Source organism: Sesamum indicum, linkage group LG10 (assembly GCF_000512975.1).
Source record: "Sesamum indicum cultivar Zhongzhi No. 13 linkage group LG10, S_indicum_v1.0, whole genome shotgun sequence".
In the NCBI taxonomy this organism is placed as follows: domain Eukaryota; kingdom Viridiplantae; phylum Streptophyta; class Magnoliopsida; order Lamiales; family Pedaliaceae; genus Sesamum; species Sesamum indicum.
The window spans coordinates 716,971-734,696 of record NC_026154.1 but is presented as its reverse complement, the minus strand read 5'-3'; the positions used below and the strand labels follow the sequence as shown (position 1 = coordinate 734,696).

General features: G+C 34.1%; 5 protein-coding genes across 7 annotated transcripts in view; 4 read left to right on the top strand and 1 right to left on the bottom strand.

The window, feature by feature from the left end:
* Window positions 1–2,180, bottom strand: part of LOC105171391 (dual specificity protein phosphatase 1) — a 3,391-nt gene extending 1,211 nt beyond the window's left edge. Inside the window, exons 1-4 of one of the 3 annotated variants that reach the window (XM_011092490.2) lie at window positions 1,939–2,180; window positions 824–996; window positions 622–757; window positions 182–302 (exon numbers count right to left, since the gene is read on the bottom strand). In XM_011092490.2, the coding sequence (XP_011090792.1) occupies window positions 182–302; window positions 622–757; window positions 824–996; window positions 1,939–2,125 (617 nt within the window). In that variant the 5' untranslated portion in view covers window positions 2,126–2,180. Of the gene's footprint in view, window positions 1–181; window positions 303–621; window positions 758–823; window positions 997–1,754 lie in introns of all 3 variants that reach the window. The other 2 variants (XM_011092492.2, XM_011092491.2) reach the window with 2 other exon arrangements.
* Window positions 3,323–4,537, top strand: LOC105171587 (basic 7S globulin 2). The gene has a single exon (XM_011092748.2). The coding sequence runs from the start codon at window positions 3,323–3,325 to the stop codon at window positions 4,535–4,537; it is 1,215 nt and encodes a 404-aa protein (XP_011091050.1).
* On the top strand, window positions 7,037–8,272 carry LOC105171586 (basic 7S globulin 2-like). The gene has a single exon (XM_011092747.1). The coding sequence runs from the start codon at window positions 7,037–7,039 to the stop codon at window positions 8,270–8,272; it is 1,236 nt and encodes a 411-aa protein (XP_011091049.1).
* Window positions 10,877–12,312, top strand: LOC105171585 (basic 7S globulin-like). The gene has a single exon (XM_011092746.2). It carries the CDS (start codon window positions 10,940–10,942, stop codon window positions 12,173–12,175), a length of 1,236 nt encoding a protein of 411 aa, XP_011091048.1. The 5' UTR covers window positions 10,877–10,939; the 3' UTR covers window positions 12,176–12,312.
* Window positions 13,448–14,856, top strand: LOC105171584 (basic 7S globulin 2-like). The gene has a single exon (XM_011092745.2). The coding sequence runs from the start codon at window positions 13,515–13,517 to the stop codon at window positions 14,736–14,738; it is 1,224 nt and encodes a 407-aa protein (XP_011091047.1). The 5' UTR covers window positions 13,448–13,514; the 3' UTR covers window positions 14,739–14,856.

Sequence of the window (17,726 nt, the reverse complement as noted above, 5' to 3'; positions counted from 1 at the left end):
AGTTAAATGGGGAAATTACTCATAGCATTGATACTCTGGAATTATATGATTTCTATTTTAATTCAGAGATATGAAAGAACTTCTGCAATTCTCTTTAGAAAGCAACATCCTGATTTACTAATCTTGCTTAACCATAATCAGCATAGATTTTGAGACTAAAAACTTAAAAAAATTAAAAGACCTTCTGGATCTTCCAGCAAAGCAGTGAATCAAGACGCCACCTCCTCGTGCTCTAGCTTCATCTATAAACGCGAAGCACTCATCAAAGTACTGAGTAATAGTGATATCTTCTCTATCAGGTACTGTTTCAATTCAATTAAAATTCACTCTCTTAGTTAACACTTACAAAAGGATCAAAGCATTTCATTGATCTTATTTCAGGAAGCAACAGCATAAACATTATAAGAGAAAGCGAAATCCGATACTGAACTAGGAAACAAAATATAAATTAACCTCAGGAGAAATTCAGTTATCACGATTGTGGTATCACGTGAATGATGAAAAATTGAAAGCAAATCCACATATTAGCTACTTCAAATTACCATGACAAGACATGTGATTTCATTACATAATCAAACCAATCAGTAAAATGTGAAGCAGAAATAAGACAGAATATCCTGCCTTCAACAATTTTGTATATGAAGTCATTAGGATGAGCAGGGGCCAGTGAGATGGCGATCGTCAATATGTGTGTGATATTTAAGCTTTTCAAAGCACTCCTGTTATTGGCAGCTCCCAAAGAGCCTAAGTAAAGACCCTGAACAACACAAGAAAAATCAGATTAGTTCTGTTAAAAGTAAACCAAAATCTCATACTTGAATACCTCTTCAATTTTGCATGGAATGTTATCCTCTTTGACAATTTTTGTGGCTTGAATAACTTTCAACAATGCTGATATGCGCTCCTTATACATGTCACTAGTCATTGCTAATGAGGAAACCTGTACAACCTTTTCGTTCTCTCTTTCAAGATGGGAAGCTATGACAGCCCAAAAACCTGTACATTACAAATTTCATTGAAGATTTATAAACAGTTAATTATTTTCTGACACCAAATTCAATGTTCTACCAGAAAAATTCGTAGCTGGTTATATACTATAGTTTTAAGAAACTAGATGGAAGTGGATTTGAAATTGCACATACTACATCAAGAAATTCTTCCTTCACGGTAAGTACTCTGACATCTAGCTTGCATTATGTAAGATTAGAGGTGAGTTTGTCCAAATTATAACAATGCTACGGAAGATTAACATCTTACGTGCCCAAAAATTAAGTTATGCCTATTGAACAGTTTAATGTATGTTTAAATCCATCGACAACACTCACAATCTTATGGAGGATAGGATAGGAAAGATATCCTCAGGTTTCAGACCAAATTTCAAAGAACACAGGCGCAAGCCCGCATTAGGCAGAACATAATAGCAATATAGAATGACAATCTGATGTAGGAAAATGAGATTAATCCCGGTAAAAATGCCACACAAAAAGGCATGAAAAACTGGAACTTTACACAAGAACCTTATAATGCAACAACAATTTGCAACATTGCTGTGATGAGAACTTGATTCTTGTTATCAGGTTTAACACTAAACGAAGAGGTCAAAAGAATCAATAAGCGCAATCCCTTTTATAAGGTTACCCTAATGGGATATAGCAAGAAAACATTTCTGTGTGTTCCAAAAAGGGCAATTCGAACAAGTCTTCACTTTCTTGCAAACAATTAAGAGCGTAGTGAAACTTGAAAAACCCATTTACCCCTCATTTTTCTTCCGGAGTCGGTCAAGATTGCCCGGAAACAACAAAAGTACAGAATACCCAATTCAAGAAGCGGAAAGGAAAAAATAAGCTTTCCCTAGAGTTTCAAGATTTTGATGATTTCGATCTTACCGAAGACAAATTGTCAAGATAGAAGAGCAAATTGAAAAATCATATATATAACCTGGAAGTGAAAGAATCACGAGGCAGTGTGTATGTAAGCAAAAGATTCCCTGGTCGGTTTTCCTTCCTGATTGCCGTGCGTACGTGCGTGTGTGCGTGCGAGAGGGAGAGAGAGAGAGAGACGCGAAAAACAGAGTTGTCTGCTTTGCCAGTGAAAGTTCGTACTTTCTAGATGTTGTTCTGCGCATGTAATGATATATTAATCTGAGGTGACCCTAATTTGGAAGTCAAATACGATTATTCAGTGCTGAATTAATCCTCTAATCTTCTGATAATCAGTTTAGCACAATAATTATCGTTTCATTGAATTTTAATTAAGAGTTTTCATGTCAACCTTATGTTTACTATTATATCGATTTCGCACAAAGTAATTAATTAAAAAATATTAGTTGCTGTAGCGTACTAAAACAAAGCAACTATCGTACGGCCTCAAGATGATCTATGAAATGCCGACAGTGGGAATGAAAACTAATAGAAAATTATGCGACATCTTCAACATTAAGTTTCAATAAGTTGACTATTAACCAATTATGTTATTGTCTAATGGTTAAAGTTGGAGTTTTATGAATAAATTTAAAATTATGAATTTGAATTTCATTTAACGATATGTGCATTTGTCTTACTTTATATGAATTTATTATAATTTATTTTATAATATTTTTATTATAAAATATATTATTTAGTTGCTTAATTTATTAAAATATTAATATAATTATGTAATTATTATTTTTATATTAAAAAATATAATCATAAGTTGACTATTGACAACCCTATCTTTTAATGATGGCTGACAAATATTGAAATTCAAGTGGTAGCATTTATTCAACTTAGTTAATAATAATATTTCATGCTTGTGTTGACTGCATTTGTGGGTCAGAAAGGCTTTGAAAACTGGCTATTTCAGATTAATTCAAAGATGAAATCTCTTTGCTCCTTCCCCTTTTATTTTTTCTCTTTTTTGGTGCAGAACAATAGAAATAATTCATACTATTTGCCGTGTAATTACATGCTCTCTCTTAATTCTAAGTATATAAATTACATTATAAGCGTATTGTATTTATTATTTAATTAATTTAATTTAAAACAGATCTGATTTAAATTTCTTTTTTTTTTCCATATATCAAATCTTTAGTTGTTGCTTGGTCAGCATGTATTATTGATCCACATTAGCAAATCATATCCAGGATGAAAGAATTCTACTTCAATGGGAATGGATTCCCATTCATTAACAGTTAATTGCTGCTCTCATCAGCCAGCAGCCATTCAACCCTCCCAATGCATTGACTAATCAAATTAGCTGTCATGTTCATGCCATTTTCAGTGTTCATAAATACACATCCTGCAATCTCACTTCATCATCAAACACTTCACTTTTCCATTACTAGATGGCTTCTTTCTTCTCTTCTCTTCTCTTCTTTGCACTCCTCATTTCTGCTACAAATGCTCAAACTACCCCAACACTTCCCATTTGGAAGGACATGAAAACTTCCCAATTCTACACCACAATACAAATGGGCAGCAACTTGGTTGCCATAAACGCTGTCATCGACCTTGGAGGCCCTTTCTTGTGGTTCGCCTGTAACGACTATGTGTCCAATACTTATGCTCCGATTCCCTGTGGCTCGACCAAATGTGAGGTCGCCAAGGGGATCGGCTGCGTTGGGTGTAATTTGCCCCCACGCCCCGGCTGCACTAACGACACCTGCGGTGCCTCCCCTTATAATCCTTTCATGGACATGCTCGTCTCCCAAGGCTATGCAGAGGACACATTTTACATGAAAGATCGTCTGTCGTTGCCCGACTTTTCCTTCTCTTGTATGGACAAGGATTTCCTGGAGGGCCTGGCAAGCGGCTCCACAGGCATGTTAGGCCTTGCCAGGACTGATATCTCCTTCCACAAACAGGCAGCGCACAGGTTTAACTTGCCTGATAAATTCTCCCTCTGCCTCCCATCTTCAGGAATCGGGAAATTATCAGTCGGAGTCAGCCCGTTTTCTGGTTCTCTCAAGACCACGCCCCTGATCATAAATCCTGTCAGCACTTATCCTATCTACGTGACAGGCGAACCCTCCGACGAGTACTTCATCGACGTGAGATCAATCAGGGTAGAAGGAAAGCCACTCTCTGTCAAGAACTCTTACTTCTCCATCGACGAAAACGGAGTCGGGGGAACGAAAATCAGTACGATACGGAATTTCACTGCTCTGCATAATTCCATCTACAAGCCCTTTACCAGGGCTTTTCTGAAGGCGGCAGCTGACATGAAGATCAAGAGCATTGCGGCTGTTCCGCCATTCAGGGCCTGTTTCAGCTCAGACTCGATCTCCAGGACCCCGGCGGGGCCTTCTGCGCCAACCATTGATTTGGTTCTGCCTGGAAATGATGTGTACTGGAGGATAAACGGAGGCAACTCGTTGGTTGAGATTGATCAGAAAACAACCTGCCTTGCGTTTGTGGATGGAGGTTCAAATCCAAGAACGTCGATCGTGATCGGGGCGCATCAGTTGGAGGAGAACTTGTTGGAGTTTGATCTGGTTTCTTCCCAGCTTCGATTCAGTTCTTCACTTCTGGTCCAGAACAACAGCTGCTCCCGCCTCTAATTAATGTACACTTTATCTCAATTTGTACGAACAATAATGTACACTTCATCCCAATCTGCAGCTCGTCGTGTAATACTTTTCAGATTCAAATTTGGATTTTCATTCGGTGTGTTGTTGATAAGTTAAATCAATTATCTTATAAAAGTAAGACTGCAGAATTTTATTTAGTTTGAGAAAAAGTCGGTAACACTATAACAAATATAATATTTAATTATAACTAATTATCACAATTAATAATAAATAATTATAGCAAATAGTTATTAATTTTTGTCCCTAATTATTATGAGGGTGGCTAAAAATATTTTAATCATGACTTTTAACTGTGAAAAATAACTTTTTTCACAGTAGAAAAATTAATTTTTGCAAATTTTATTCAATTTTGATTAATAATAATTATCTATTATGTATTTAGTCATAACAATTAATATTATAATTAATAATATTTTTTTCCCTAGTGTAATGGATTACGATTTGATTTGATGTTCATATCAAAGCATTAAAACAAACAAGCGTTTAAATGTTTCAAAGAAGTAGCCAATATATATTTTCAATATGCATGACATTATTATTAAATAATAAGTATCTAAATATATTAAACATCCAAAAATATATATATTATAGATTTATAATTAATTTAATATTCTAAAATAATATCTTATGCAACAAAAAGTTATGTTTTTTTTAACAAAGAAAAAATTCATTTTATTTTTTATCTTTATTCCATTTTTGAATTTATTCCTTTAATGTACTAATCCATTCATACATACGAATCAATCAGTAAAAGAAACATAACATTTAACTATAACTAATGTCATGGTTAATAACAAATAGTCGTAGCAAATAATATTTTTATGGTGAAAAAATTATTTTTAATTTTATTTAACCATAGTTAATAATACTAATTTACCCTTTTTTTTAGTCAAAGGCACTAATATTAATTCTTTTTTCTAGTGAATTGACCATAAAATGATTACTACAATAGTTTCACTGACCACCATTTGTAAGAATAAAGCACCTTTCTTTTTAGGGTAAATTATAATTGCATTCGTTCTATCCTATTTTTATACTTTGCCAATCAAATTTTTCTTTTTTGTTTGTTAACATAACACTCAATTTTATGAAATTTACACTTTGTCATATATGATCCTATTTTTTTTAATTGACTTTTCTACCAAAAAAACATCACATATTGTGTATATTTGAAAAACATCACATTATATAATCCTTAAATACCACATGTACACTGCAAGTGATCTCTAACAAAAAAAAAATTATTAAAAATAATTATAAATAATAAAATACAAAAATTTATAAATTAAAATGATAAATTAAAAAAAAATTAAACAATAAAATATAAAAACGATCGTAATTCAATTACCAAAATATAATTAAGACTTCTTTTTACATAAGAATAGAATAGTGACGCGGTTTCCGAATAAAGAGCGGCAATAGAAAGTAGTAAAATCTAGAACTGATGGTCAACAACATGAACCCACATGATGTCTTTAATAATGTAATTGCACCATCTGGAAGTCGATATTGTCCATATGGATATGGATATGGATGTGGAGGGACCCTCCACAATTATTTTCAGCCGCCGCATACTTCTAAAAAAAATATAAGTAAATAAGCTTAGATTTCACTTAATACCATTACTTATTTTCGTTTTCTTGTTTCTCTTAAAATAAATGCTTCGATAATCTCATAAAATTTATATGTTCTTCTTAGTTCATAGGAAATAAAACACTTTAATTTGATCAAATTTAAATGAAATTTTCAAACAATAAAATTTTACCTAGAATTAGCAAATAAAATCTTGCATGGGACAACTAACAATCTAGTTTATTGAAATTTTTTTTACCCAAATCAAGTCTAGCAAAATCAAACTAATTACATTGAATGCTTAATATACTTATTATGTGATTGATCGTGTTTTTTGAAATGTACATTACCACATAATAAATATATTATAATTATTGTATAACTGGTTTTGATTTGACCAAATCTAGTCGGAATTAAAAAAATTTCTATCTCTGAATAACACCAAAGAGATATATATATGTGTGTGTGTGTTGGTTTCTTTTTTTTTTTTTTACTTATATTAAGGATAGGAAAAGATAATATTAATATTTGTCCATATTCTTGCAATATAAATAATGTTGTGGGCTCTTATTTTATTTTTATTCATTCTAGAAAAATATTAAATAAAATACAAAATCAAATAATTCAAAATATAGTTTTTATTTTTATCTTTTTCTCTATAATTTTTTTTAAAAGAAAAATAGAAAAGGCAACTGGCAAAAAGCATATAACAACTGGTTTGGGAAAATTCTCATTCGTTATACGCGCGCAGCGCCCGTCAGCAGCCAATGAACACCAACTTTGACTTACCCAAATTTACAACAATGCCACTTATGGAACTCTATAAAGAACCGTCCACTTCCACTTCAAAACACCAACTCATCCTTTGATTTATATCAATATCCAATACAATCCACAATGGCTTATTCCCGCTACTCAATCCTATTCTTCCTTGCCATTCTCATTTCTGCTTCCAATGCGCAAAATGGTCTGATCCTCCCCATCCGCAAAGACGCCAAAACCTCCCAATTCTACACCACAGTAGAATTGGGCAGCAACCGAGCTGCCATTACCCCCATCATCGACCTCGGGGCCCAATTCTCTTGGTTCCAATGCGACAATTATGTCTCCTCCACCTACTCCCCTATCCCATGTCGTACACGGAAATGTGATATCGTCGGAGGGATCGGGTGCATCAGCTGCGATGGGCCCCTACGCCCTGGCTGCAGCAACGACACATGTCCTGCTTCCGCTTTCAACCCGTTCCAGGATGTTCTTGTATCTGAATTTTTCGGTGAGGATACACTTTACGCCAAGAATCAGCAGCCGGTGCCCGAGTACATCTTTTCCTGCATGCAATCAAGATTCATGGAGGGCCTAGCCAGTGGCGCTAATGGGTTGGTGGGCCTGGCCAGGACTGAGATTTCTTTACACAAACAAGTGGCCAACAAATTCAACTTGCCCAACAGGTTCTCAGTTTGCTTACCATCTTCTGGACTTGGGAAACTGTCGATTGGAGGACCATCCTCATCGACCATATCGACAATCTCAAAGTCGCTTAAGGCCACTCCCTTGATTGTAAACCCTGTCAGCACTGCTCCTGCTTACGCAGTGGGCGATCCGTCCGATGAGTATTTCATCGATGTTAAATCCATCAGGGTCGACGGGGAAACCCTGTCAGTCAAGAATTCCTACTTTTCCATTGACAAGGATGGCGTAGGAGGAACGAAAATCAGCACCATACAGAATTTTACAGCTCTCCATAACTCCATCTACAAGCCTTTGGCACGGGCTTTCACGAAAGCGGCTGCCGATATGAAAATCAAAAGCGTGGCAGCAGTGGAGCCATTCAGAGCCTGTTTTAGCTCAGACTCAATTTCCAGGACCCCTGCAGGGCCGTCTGTGCCAACAATTGATCTGGTTTTGCCCGGAAATGACCTTTACTGGAGGATTCATGGAGCCAACTCAATGGTTGAGGTTAATCAGAGAACAACATGCCTTGCGTTTGTGGACGGAGGGTCGAACCCAAGAACTTCAGTTGTGATCGGGGCGCATCAGTTGGAGGAGAATTTCTTGGAGTTTGATCTCGTTTCATCCCAGCTTAAGTTCAGTTCTTCTCTTCTGGTCCAGAACCAAAGCTGTTCCAGACTTTAAGCTTACTAATATTTCTGAAGATGTCTGTAATAATTTTAATACTTGTTTTCATCATGTTTGCTGCTAGCTGTATTACAAGCGTTGTTGTTTCTTAATTAATGTGAGTTGTAACTGATTGATGTCTTATTTAGTTTGAACTTAATCTGCAAGATGATAGTAATAAAGATTAAAAGGTTTTCAGTTAATTTGTTGATATATAGCCCGACGGATCTTCTCATGTTTTCGACTTCCTACCGGATGTATTATTATTTGTCTCATTCTATAATCTATATAAGTTATTATAATTTTGTGATTTTAATTGTTTATTGAATTGATGTTAATTTGTTTACTGATTTCTTAATTATATTAATGTATTAGTTGAATTCGATATATTACTAAAAAAAATGAAGAAAGAAAAAGAAGAACTCCTTTTCTCAATTCTTCATTACCCTTATCTAATTAATGAAAGTGAGTGGATGGAAAAAATTGCAAAAAAGTAGACAAAATAATTAAGTATCTAAATATATTAAAGGGTAAATTATAACCACGTCTCTTAAGATTTTTTATAATTATAGTACATTCAAATAGTTTGAAAAATTATTAATACTTTTCTGATTGTAATGTCGGTGTGACAATGAGCCTATTCCCTTAGATTTTAATTCAATTTTTGTAAAATTATGAATTATAATTTTATATACTTTTTAAAAATTTATAAAATATTGTTCTGAACTAATATTTTCAATGAATTATTTACTTAAACCGCCTTGAGATTTATTTAAAAAGAATTCCAAATATTTTATTTTTAAAAAAAATCATCAAAGATCAAAGTAGTAATTTTATGTTGCCGTCTAAGGACTACATAATTAATTTCTATTTGAGGAGAATATTTGTTACTTTTCAAACAACGATATGATATCTTTAATTATGTCAAATTTTACGAGATGTATCTGTAATTTACCCTATATATTAAAACATCCAAAAAATATTGTAAAATTTATAATTAATTAACTATTCTAAAATAATATCTTTTGCAACCAAAAAGATATTTTTTTGACAAAAAAAAAAAAGTTCTGTTACTATATATTTTTTCCAAACATATAAACAAGTGTATTTAAAAAAAAAAAAGATTCAATTACTTTTCATATTCTTTTGACGTGTGAAATATAAAAATGATATATTAAAATAATTCATTTTTCACCTTTATTTTATTTTTAAATTCATTCTATTCACATACAAATCGAATCACACATACCAATTGACCCAAAAATAATTTTACTAAAAAGAAAAGTAAAAACTTTATGTAGTTTGAAAAAATCAAATAACATAATTATACCGTACCAACACAATACAAATCTAACCACTAGTTCCAATGTATTTCTTAAAAATTGATCACTTAAATTAAGTATGATCGAATTAAATTAATTATATAATCAGTGTGATATATTTGTCATTATTGACTTATTTTATTTTAATTATACATCAATAACACGATAAATATATTACACTTATTATATAATTAATTTTAATTTGATCAAACTTTGAATTAGGATATCCCTATAAGATAATACTATACTATTTGTTTTATCTAATATATACCGACGCCGTTATAGACTGGCAATAGAAAGTAAGTACTTATAATCTAAGATTTGATGGCCAACATGAACCCACATGATGTCTTTAAATAATGTTAATTAGAATACCTTGCATGGGAATAAACAATCTATATATATATATATATATATATATGTCTGTTTGATTTCTTTTTTTAATTGTCTTAAGGACAGGAAAAGATAATAGAATTAAATACATTTTGCATCCTAAACTATGTATAAAATATGTTTACATTCCTAAATTATAAAATATAACAAAATAGCCCTCATAATGTGGACCAACGATGACCTTATTATTTGCACCCCTAAATAAAGTCTATTACACTCCTCAATATAATTTGAATTATTATAAAAATATTATTTAAAATAAACACTATCCATAATTTATAATTTTTAATATTATAAAATATAGAATCTGTATAAAGTTTAAAAATTTATAATTCTTTATATTCTTACATAACTGGTAAAAAAAATTATATAATTTTTTTCTTGTATTGTTATATATTATTTTTTTAAAATAAATATTAATAAATTATAAAATATTACATCGAACATATATATATATATATATATATTGTACAACATGCAAATTTATAATATAACTTTATAAGTTAAACCACATACTTTTTGTATAATATTATATGCATTTATATATATTTATATGTACTTTTTTTAACATAAAGTATTTACTTTGTAAAATATATTTGCACATATTGAGCTTATAAATGTTGTGGGGTCTTATTTTATTTTTGTTCATTCTCCAGATTAATGTTAAATAAAATACAAAATCAAATAATTCAAAATATAGTTTTTATTTTTATCTTTTTCTCCATATTGTATTTTTAAAAGATAGAAGGCAACTGGCAAAAGCATGTACAACTGGTAACTGGTTCCTGGTTTAGGAAGAATTCTCATTCGTTAAACGCAGCGCCCATCGGCAGCCAATGAACACCAACTTTGACTAACTCAAAATTTACAACAATGCCACTGACCGGATTCTATAAATAGCCGTCCTCCAGCCCCACTTCAAAACACCAACTCATCCCTTCATTTGTATCAATATCCAATACAATCCATAATGGCTTCTTCCCACTGCTCAATCCTCTTCCTCCTTGCCATTCTCATTTCTGCTTCCAGTGCGCAAAATGGCCTGATCCTCCCCATCCGTAAAGACGCCAAAACCTCTCAATTCTACACCACAGTAGAATTGGGCAGCAACCGAGCTGCCATTACCCCCATCATCGACCTCGGGGCCCAATTATCTTGGTTCCAATGCGACAATTATGTCTCCTCCACCTACTCCCCTATCCCATGTGGCTCACGGAAATGTGAGATCGCCGGAGGGTCCGGGTGCGTGAGCTGCAATGGGCCCCTACGCCCTGGCTGCACCAACGACACATGTAGTGCTCCCGCTTTCAACCCGTTCCAGGATGTTTTTGTAGCTGAATTTTTCGGTGAGGATACACTTTACGCCAAGAATCAGCAGCCGGTGCCCGAGTACATCTTTTCCTGCATGGAATCAAGATTCATGGAGGGCCTAGCCACTGGCGCTAATGGGCTGGTGGGCCTGGCCAGGACTGAGATCTCTTTACACAAACAAGTGGCCAACAAGTTCAACCTTCCCAACAGGTTTTCAGTTTGTTTTCCATCTTCTGGACTCGGGAAATTGTCGATTGGAGGACCATCCTCATCGACCATTTCGACAATCTCAAAGTCGCTTAAGGCCACTCCCTTGATTGTAAACCCTGTCAGCACTGCTCCTGCTTTCACAGTGGGCGATCCGTCTGATGAGTATTTCATCGATGTGAAATCCATCAGGGTCGGCGGGGAAACCCTGTCTGTCAAGAATTCCTACTTTTCCATCGACAAGGATGGCGTAGGGGGAACGAAAATCAGCACCATACATAATTTTACAGCTCTCCATAACTCCATCTACAAGCCTTTGGCACGGGCTTTCACTAAAGCGGCGGCCGATATGAAAATCAAAAGCGTGGCAGCAGTGGAACCATTCAGGGCCTGTTTTAGCTCAGACTCAATTTCCAAGACCCCTGCAGGGCCGTCTGTGCCAACAATCGATCTGGTTTTGCCCGGAAATGACCTTTACTGGAGGATTCATGGAGCCAACTCAATGGTTGAGGTTAATCAGAGAACAACATGCCTTGCTTTTGTGGACGGAGGGTCGAACCCAAGAACTTCAGTTGTGATCGGGGCGCATCAGTTGGAGGAGAATTTCTTGGAGTTTGATCTCGTTTCTTCCCAGCTTAAGTTCAGTTCTTCTCTTTTGGTCCAGAACCAAAGCTGTTCCAGACTTTAAGCTTGTTAATGTTTTTGAAGATGTCTGTAATAATTTTCATTAATTCTTGTTTTCGTCATGTTTGTTGTAAGCTGTATTACAAGAGTTGTTGTTTCTTAATTAATGTAAGTTGTAACTGATTGGTGTCTTAGTTTTAATTTTATCTGCAAGATGGCAGTAATAAAGATTGAAAGATTTTCAGTTAATTTCTTGATATATAGCCTGAGAGGTCTTCTCATGTATTTCTCCTTCTAATTTAATCCACATATGTTACTGCTCAGAACTACCTTTTCTTAATTCTTCATTACTCTATCTAATTAATGCATAATGATTTAAGATATTCCGAAGCATAGAATTTATGAGATTTCAGTAAGTAGCAAATAAATGAATAAGTACAATATTTGTTCAAGAATAATTGTCAAACAAAAAATTCCCTAAATATTCTGAAAAATATGGTTCTAATAATTAGATGTGCACGGCACATTTGATATATATGCACAAATATATATATATATATATATATAATTCAATATCACTTACTAAATTTTTTGTTGTAAGAAAAATAATAATATAAAAATAATTATGATAAAAGATAAATAATTTTAAAAGAGAATATTTGAAGTACGAAAAAGAGAAAAAATTATATACTAACTAAATATAAATAATTATTTTAAAAAATAAGTTTTACCATTTATAGATAGTGGGTGAAAACTGGAAGCTAGTGGGTCGGGGGGAAAAAAAGAACCAGCCTTAGTATAGGATGTGTAGTGAAAGAGCAGGGGGACCCTCCAGGGACTTCTCCAGCAGCCATGATCACAACACTTGCCTCTATTTCATTTCTCCTCATTCTAACTACCTTCCAGGGACCTGATTCATGTTAAACTTAGCTCAATGAAATTAGCTACGGGATATCTTTTACACAGCACAATAATTATAAAAGAGACATCTCGATAAGTTCTTGAAATAAAAATTAGAGAAATATCGTGGTTTTGCTTTTTGTTTGAGAGAAACAGGGATGATTAATTACCTATTATACAATGCTTATGACAACCAAGATATGGCTCCATACTTGATAACAATCCAATCTTTACACCCATGAAGGGAATAATCCCATCTCCACACAACTCAATGGCTAGAGACAAAGGCACACAATTTATTTATTATGATGGACTCTAGGCCATTTCTTAAAAGCAGCCATTCTTGAATACCAACTTTAACAACCAACAGTTGCCTGGAATTCCATTCTTTTAATTTGTTTTTGATGGGTACTGAAATCCCATTCTTGGAGTACTATAAATATTCATACTACGATCTCAACTTTCATCACGAAACATTCACTTCATAATCCAAACTCAATCCAATGGCTTCTTTCAGTTCCTCCCTTTTCTTCCTTGCTATCCTCTTTTCTGCTGCCCATGCTCAACATGGCCTTGTCCTTCCCATTCAGAAGGACGCGAAAACATCTCAATTCTACGCCACAATACAGATGGGCAGCAACCGAACCAAAATCAACACTGTCATCGATCTCGGGGCACAATTCTTGTGGTTTGCTTGCAATGATTACGCATCCACCACATATGCTCCAATCCCCTGTGGATCGAGCAAATGTGAGACTGCTAGGGGAATGGGCTGTGTGAGCTGCAATCTGCCCCCACGCCCTGGATGCACCAACGACACTTGCGCCTCCCCTGCCTACAACCCATTCCAAGATGCTCTCGTCGCTGAAGGTTTTGCAGAGGACACATTGTACTCCAAAAATCAGGTAGCAGTCCCCCAATTTCTCTTCTCTTGCATGGACAGCGGGTATCTAGAGGGCCTAGCGACGGGTGCCACCGGACTGTTAGGCCTCGCCAGGACTGAAATCTCTTTTCACAAACAAGTGACGGGCAAGTTGAACTTGCTTGACAAATTCTCCCTCTGCCTCCCTTCGTCAGGATTGGGTAAGTTGTCGATCGGCCCATCTGCAAAATCAGGCATCCCGAAATCGCTCAAGTCCACGCCCCTGATCATAAACCCCGTCAGCAATGCCCCGATTTCTTCGGAAAATGAACCATCGGATGAGTATTTCATTGACGTTAAATCCATTAAGGTCGGCGGGAAAACCTTGTCTGTCAAGGATTCTTACTTTTCCATCGACAAAAATGGAGTCGGGGGCACGAAAATCAGCACTATACAGAACTATACAGCTCTTCACAATTCCATCTACAAGCCATTGACCAGGGCCTTTGTGAAGGCGGCATCCAACATGAAGATTAAGCGCGTGGCGGCTATTCCGCCATTCAGGGCCTGTTTCAGCTCAGACTCTATTTCCAAGACCACGGCGGGGCCGTCTGCGCCAACCATTGATTTGGTTTTGCCTGGAAATGATGTGTACTGGAGGATAAACGGAGGCAACTCGTTGGTTGAGATTGATCAGAAAACAACCTGCCTTGCGTTTGTGGATGGAGGTTCAAATACAAGAACGTCGATCGTGATCGGGGCGCATCAGTTGGAGGAGAACTTGTTGGAGTTTGATCTGGTTTCTTCCCAGCTTCGATTCAGTTCTTCACTTTTGGTTCAGAACAAGAGTTGTTCCCGCCTTTAAGATTTTTGGATGTCTTTCCTTGTTTCATGCATCGTTCCTTTTTCTTTGATAAGAAATCTTGACTCTGGAATCAGAAAGATACAAAAATAAGATGCTCGAATAAATTTATTATTAAATATTTAATATCTTATGAACTATAGTTAAGAATTTAATTATTATGAAATTAAAGTTGAACATTCTTACTAGAAATACACATGTATGTATAGCTAAACGGAGTACAAAAATATATTCGGATTGCTTGCAAGTATTTATGAATTGATTTTGATTGGCTTAGGAAAACAAAGTTGAGTTTTGGAGGGTCTGAAAAGTGTATTAAAAGATGTAATTTAATATTGGGTATTATTTTTCAAAATAGTGCCAAAAAATATTTGATATTATTGTTTGAAGGTACAAAAATTAGAGTGAAGGAGTGGTGGAATGTAGAAAAATGTGAAATTTCGTGAGGAAAATACTAAAAAGGGAAAGAAAATGAAGCATCTTTGTTGTGTGAGTGAGTAATTAGCTTAGTTATTTTGTTGATAGGTTGATTGAGTATTTTAGGGGTTGGTTGGAGATGTTTGAAATATTCTGAATTTTTTTTCAATGTCTATTTTTCAAGAAATGGTGTTTATTCAACTTTTAGGCTATGCTCCAACTTCTAAGAGACATGCCAGCAAGATTTTATCGAGTCGGTTGAATTTAGAATATACAAATATAAGTAATTTCGTTCAAATAATTATTTGAAGAAGAGTAAATACTGTATATTTATTTCCTAATATAGAAGAGTAGATAACATATTTTTTATAATTACACATTTTTCATGATTTTATGATTATTTTACATTCTTTTTTAACTAAAATATTCTAAATCATGTGGATTTATTGCATTTCCAACTCAAAACATTTGATAAGGTGCAAAGATGACAAAATTGAGCTAAAAACGGAAATTGAAAGCACCCAAAGATGGAAGGAATAATTTATGACAACTTTGCAAGCAGACTAAACGTGCTCACGCTCAGTGGTCCAGTCACTGCTGAAAAAAAAAGAAAGAAAGATGCGATTTGCATGAAAGGAAAAGGAATTATTTGCTACAATTTTGGAAAAAATCTCTTAAATATTTGGTCGATGTAATAGAATGATTTATTATTTTTTTAGGATAAGTTATGTACTTAACCACCCCTATGTCTAGGTTCATAGGATGCTTTTAGTATAAATAAGGGGACCTCTCAATTCCATAGGGAGATATTGAATTCAATTGATGATTTTATCTTAAAATTTTTCTTTAGTTTTAATTCATTACCTAGTTGTTAATAGAATTCCAATTCTTCTTAGTATTCATGTTATTCTCTGTGCTCTCTTACTACAAATATCTGATTTATGAATAATGCGGTTGGTTGTTCATTATCAAGAAGGTTTGTTTTGCTAATTGAACTTCACAAATCTGTGTAATTATTTGTTTAGTTTGATACTCAGTAGCAACATAACATGATTAATTATATCAAAATAGTTAGTTATGTTATGGGGAATGAATGATCAAACTTAAATGAATTATCCTCGTAGGAATTTGTTAGTTAGAATCAGGCCTTCCTGATCCTTAATATTGTTCATAGATTAAATCTTGTAGACGTTCCCAAGGTTGTTTATTGATTAGGGATCTAGCAAACGATCGTACTTTGGCTGACGAAAAGGTAAGGAAAGGTGATGTCGTTAGGTCGTACCAATGATCATAGCTGATTTATTTATTTGAACGAGCGTTATATTTGCACCAATGATCAACCCACGGAATCAAGCATGAACCCAACTTTAACCGGAAAAGTCTTTTCTATATCTACATCTCCTAATTTTATTAACTTTCTAGTTTAATTTAGTTTTTATTTACTCTCTTTTACAATCAAACCCTCTAATTATTTTTATTTTCAAAGGAACCAACTTAAAACTAATTCGTGAGGAATCAATCCTACTCTCACTTCTATAAAATATTTATAAATATTATTTTTGATGATCACGACACCAATTTATTTTTATGACACGCAGAGGCAGTGGTATTCCATATCCAAAGTGGTCATGCCTGACGTGGCTCTTACTCAAACAGGGTGGTCCATGTCAAGAATGTGGATATGCTTAAGAATATCTTTTTCGTACACATTGAGATTGATCATTGACCGGTTCATAATCATCAGTATATGGCAATAATATGTAAAGGATGTGCCAGTTGGAAGAAGGTGATAACCGCACCTGCTTTTATTCCAAATAAATAATATTATTTTATACTCGTCATTGTTAATTAATTAGAATTATTACTTTAACTCGTGATTAGGCAAAGAGATCACTACATTAATTAACCATGAGTATTGATGGGGCCTCCCCCTCAAGCTCGTCAACCCATGTGTATTGAATCATTTTGCATCTATATGTATTGAACAATTTAGTTCGGTCCGACCTAAATATATTTGAATTTTTTTATATTTAGATTTGAACTCAAAAAATATACCTATTTGAAACTCATTGACAAAAGCGATACGTCCTACTAGATATTTCTCATACATGGTTCATAATTTTTTCGAACATTTGAAAGAAATAAAATTGGTAGCTGGATCGCAATATTCTCTATGTATATGGGTATTAACTTTAATCATGTGTTAAAAGATAAAATGGAAAATGCTATCTGTTATTATTCCCAATCAATTATATGTTATGATCATACTTAAACAATAATCAAAGTAAAAGATTAAAATCAGAGCATATACACAAGAAAAGTAAAGCATCATTTCTTTTTGAAAAATATCATGAGTATGAGCAAAATGATAAAAAAAAAAAATCTTTTCCAAATTAAAATTTAATCAAATAAAATTAATTACAGAACAAACCATCAATTACTTTACAAATATCATATGTAATTAGTTGGGGTGCAACGTGATCAAATTTGAACTAAAATTTGCGGCAAAGTGAGTGGGGTGGTATAGAAATCTAGTCAGCTAAATCAAGAAGAATCCGAAATAGGCGCTAGGGC

What these genes read in the sequence shown, in the direction of transcription:
- LOC105171587 (XM_011092748.2), top strand. Translation starts at nt 3,323, where the DNA reads ATGGCTTCTTTCTTCTCTTCTCTTCTCTTCTTTGCACTCCTCATTTCT.
- LOC105171586 (XM_011092747.1), top strand. Translation starts at nt 7,037, where the DNA reads ATGGCTTATTCCCGCTACTCAATCCTATTCTTCCTTGCCATTCTCATT.
- LOC105171585 (XM_011092746.2), top strand. Translation starts at nt 10,940, where the DNA reads ATGGCTTCTTCCCACTGCTCAATCCTCTTCCTCCTTGCCATTCTCATT.
- LOC105171584 (XM_011092745.2), top strand. Translation starts at nt 13,515, where the DNA reads ATGGCTTCTTTCAGTTCCTCCCTTTTCTTCCTTGCTATCCTCTTTTCT.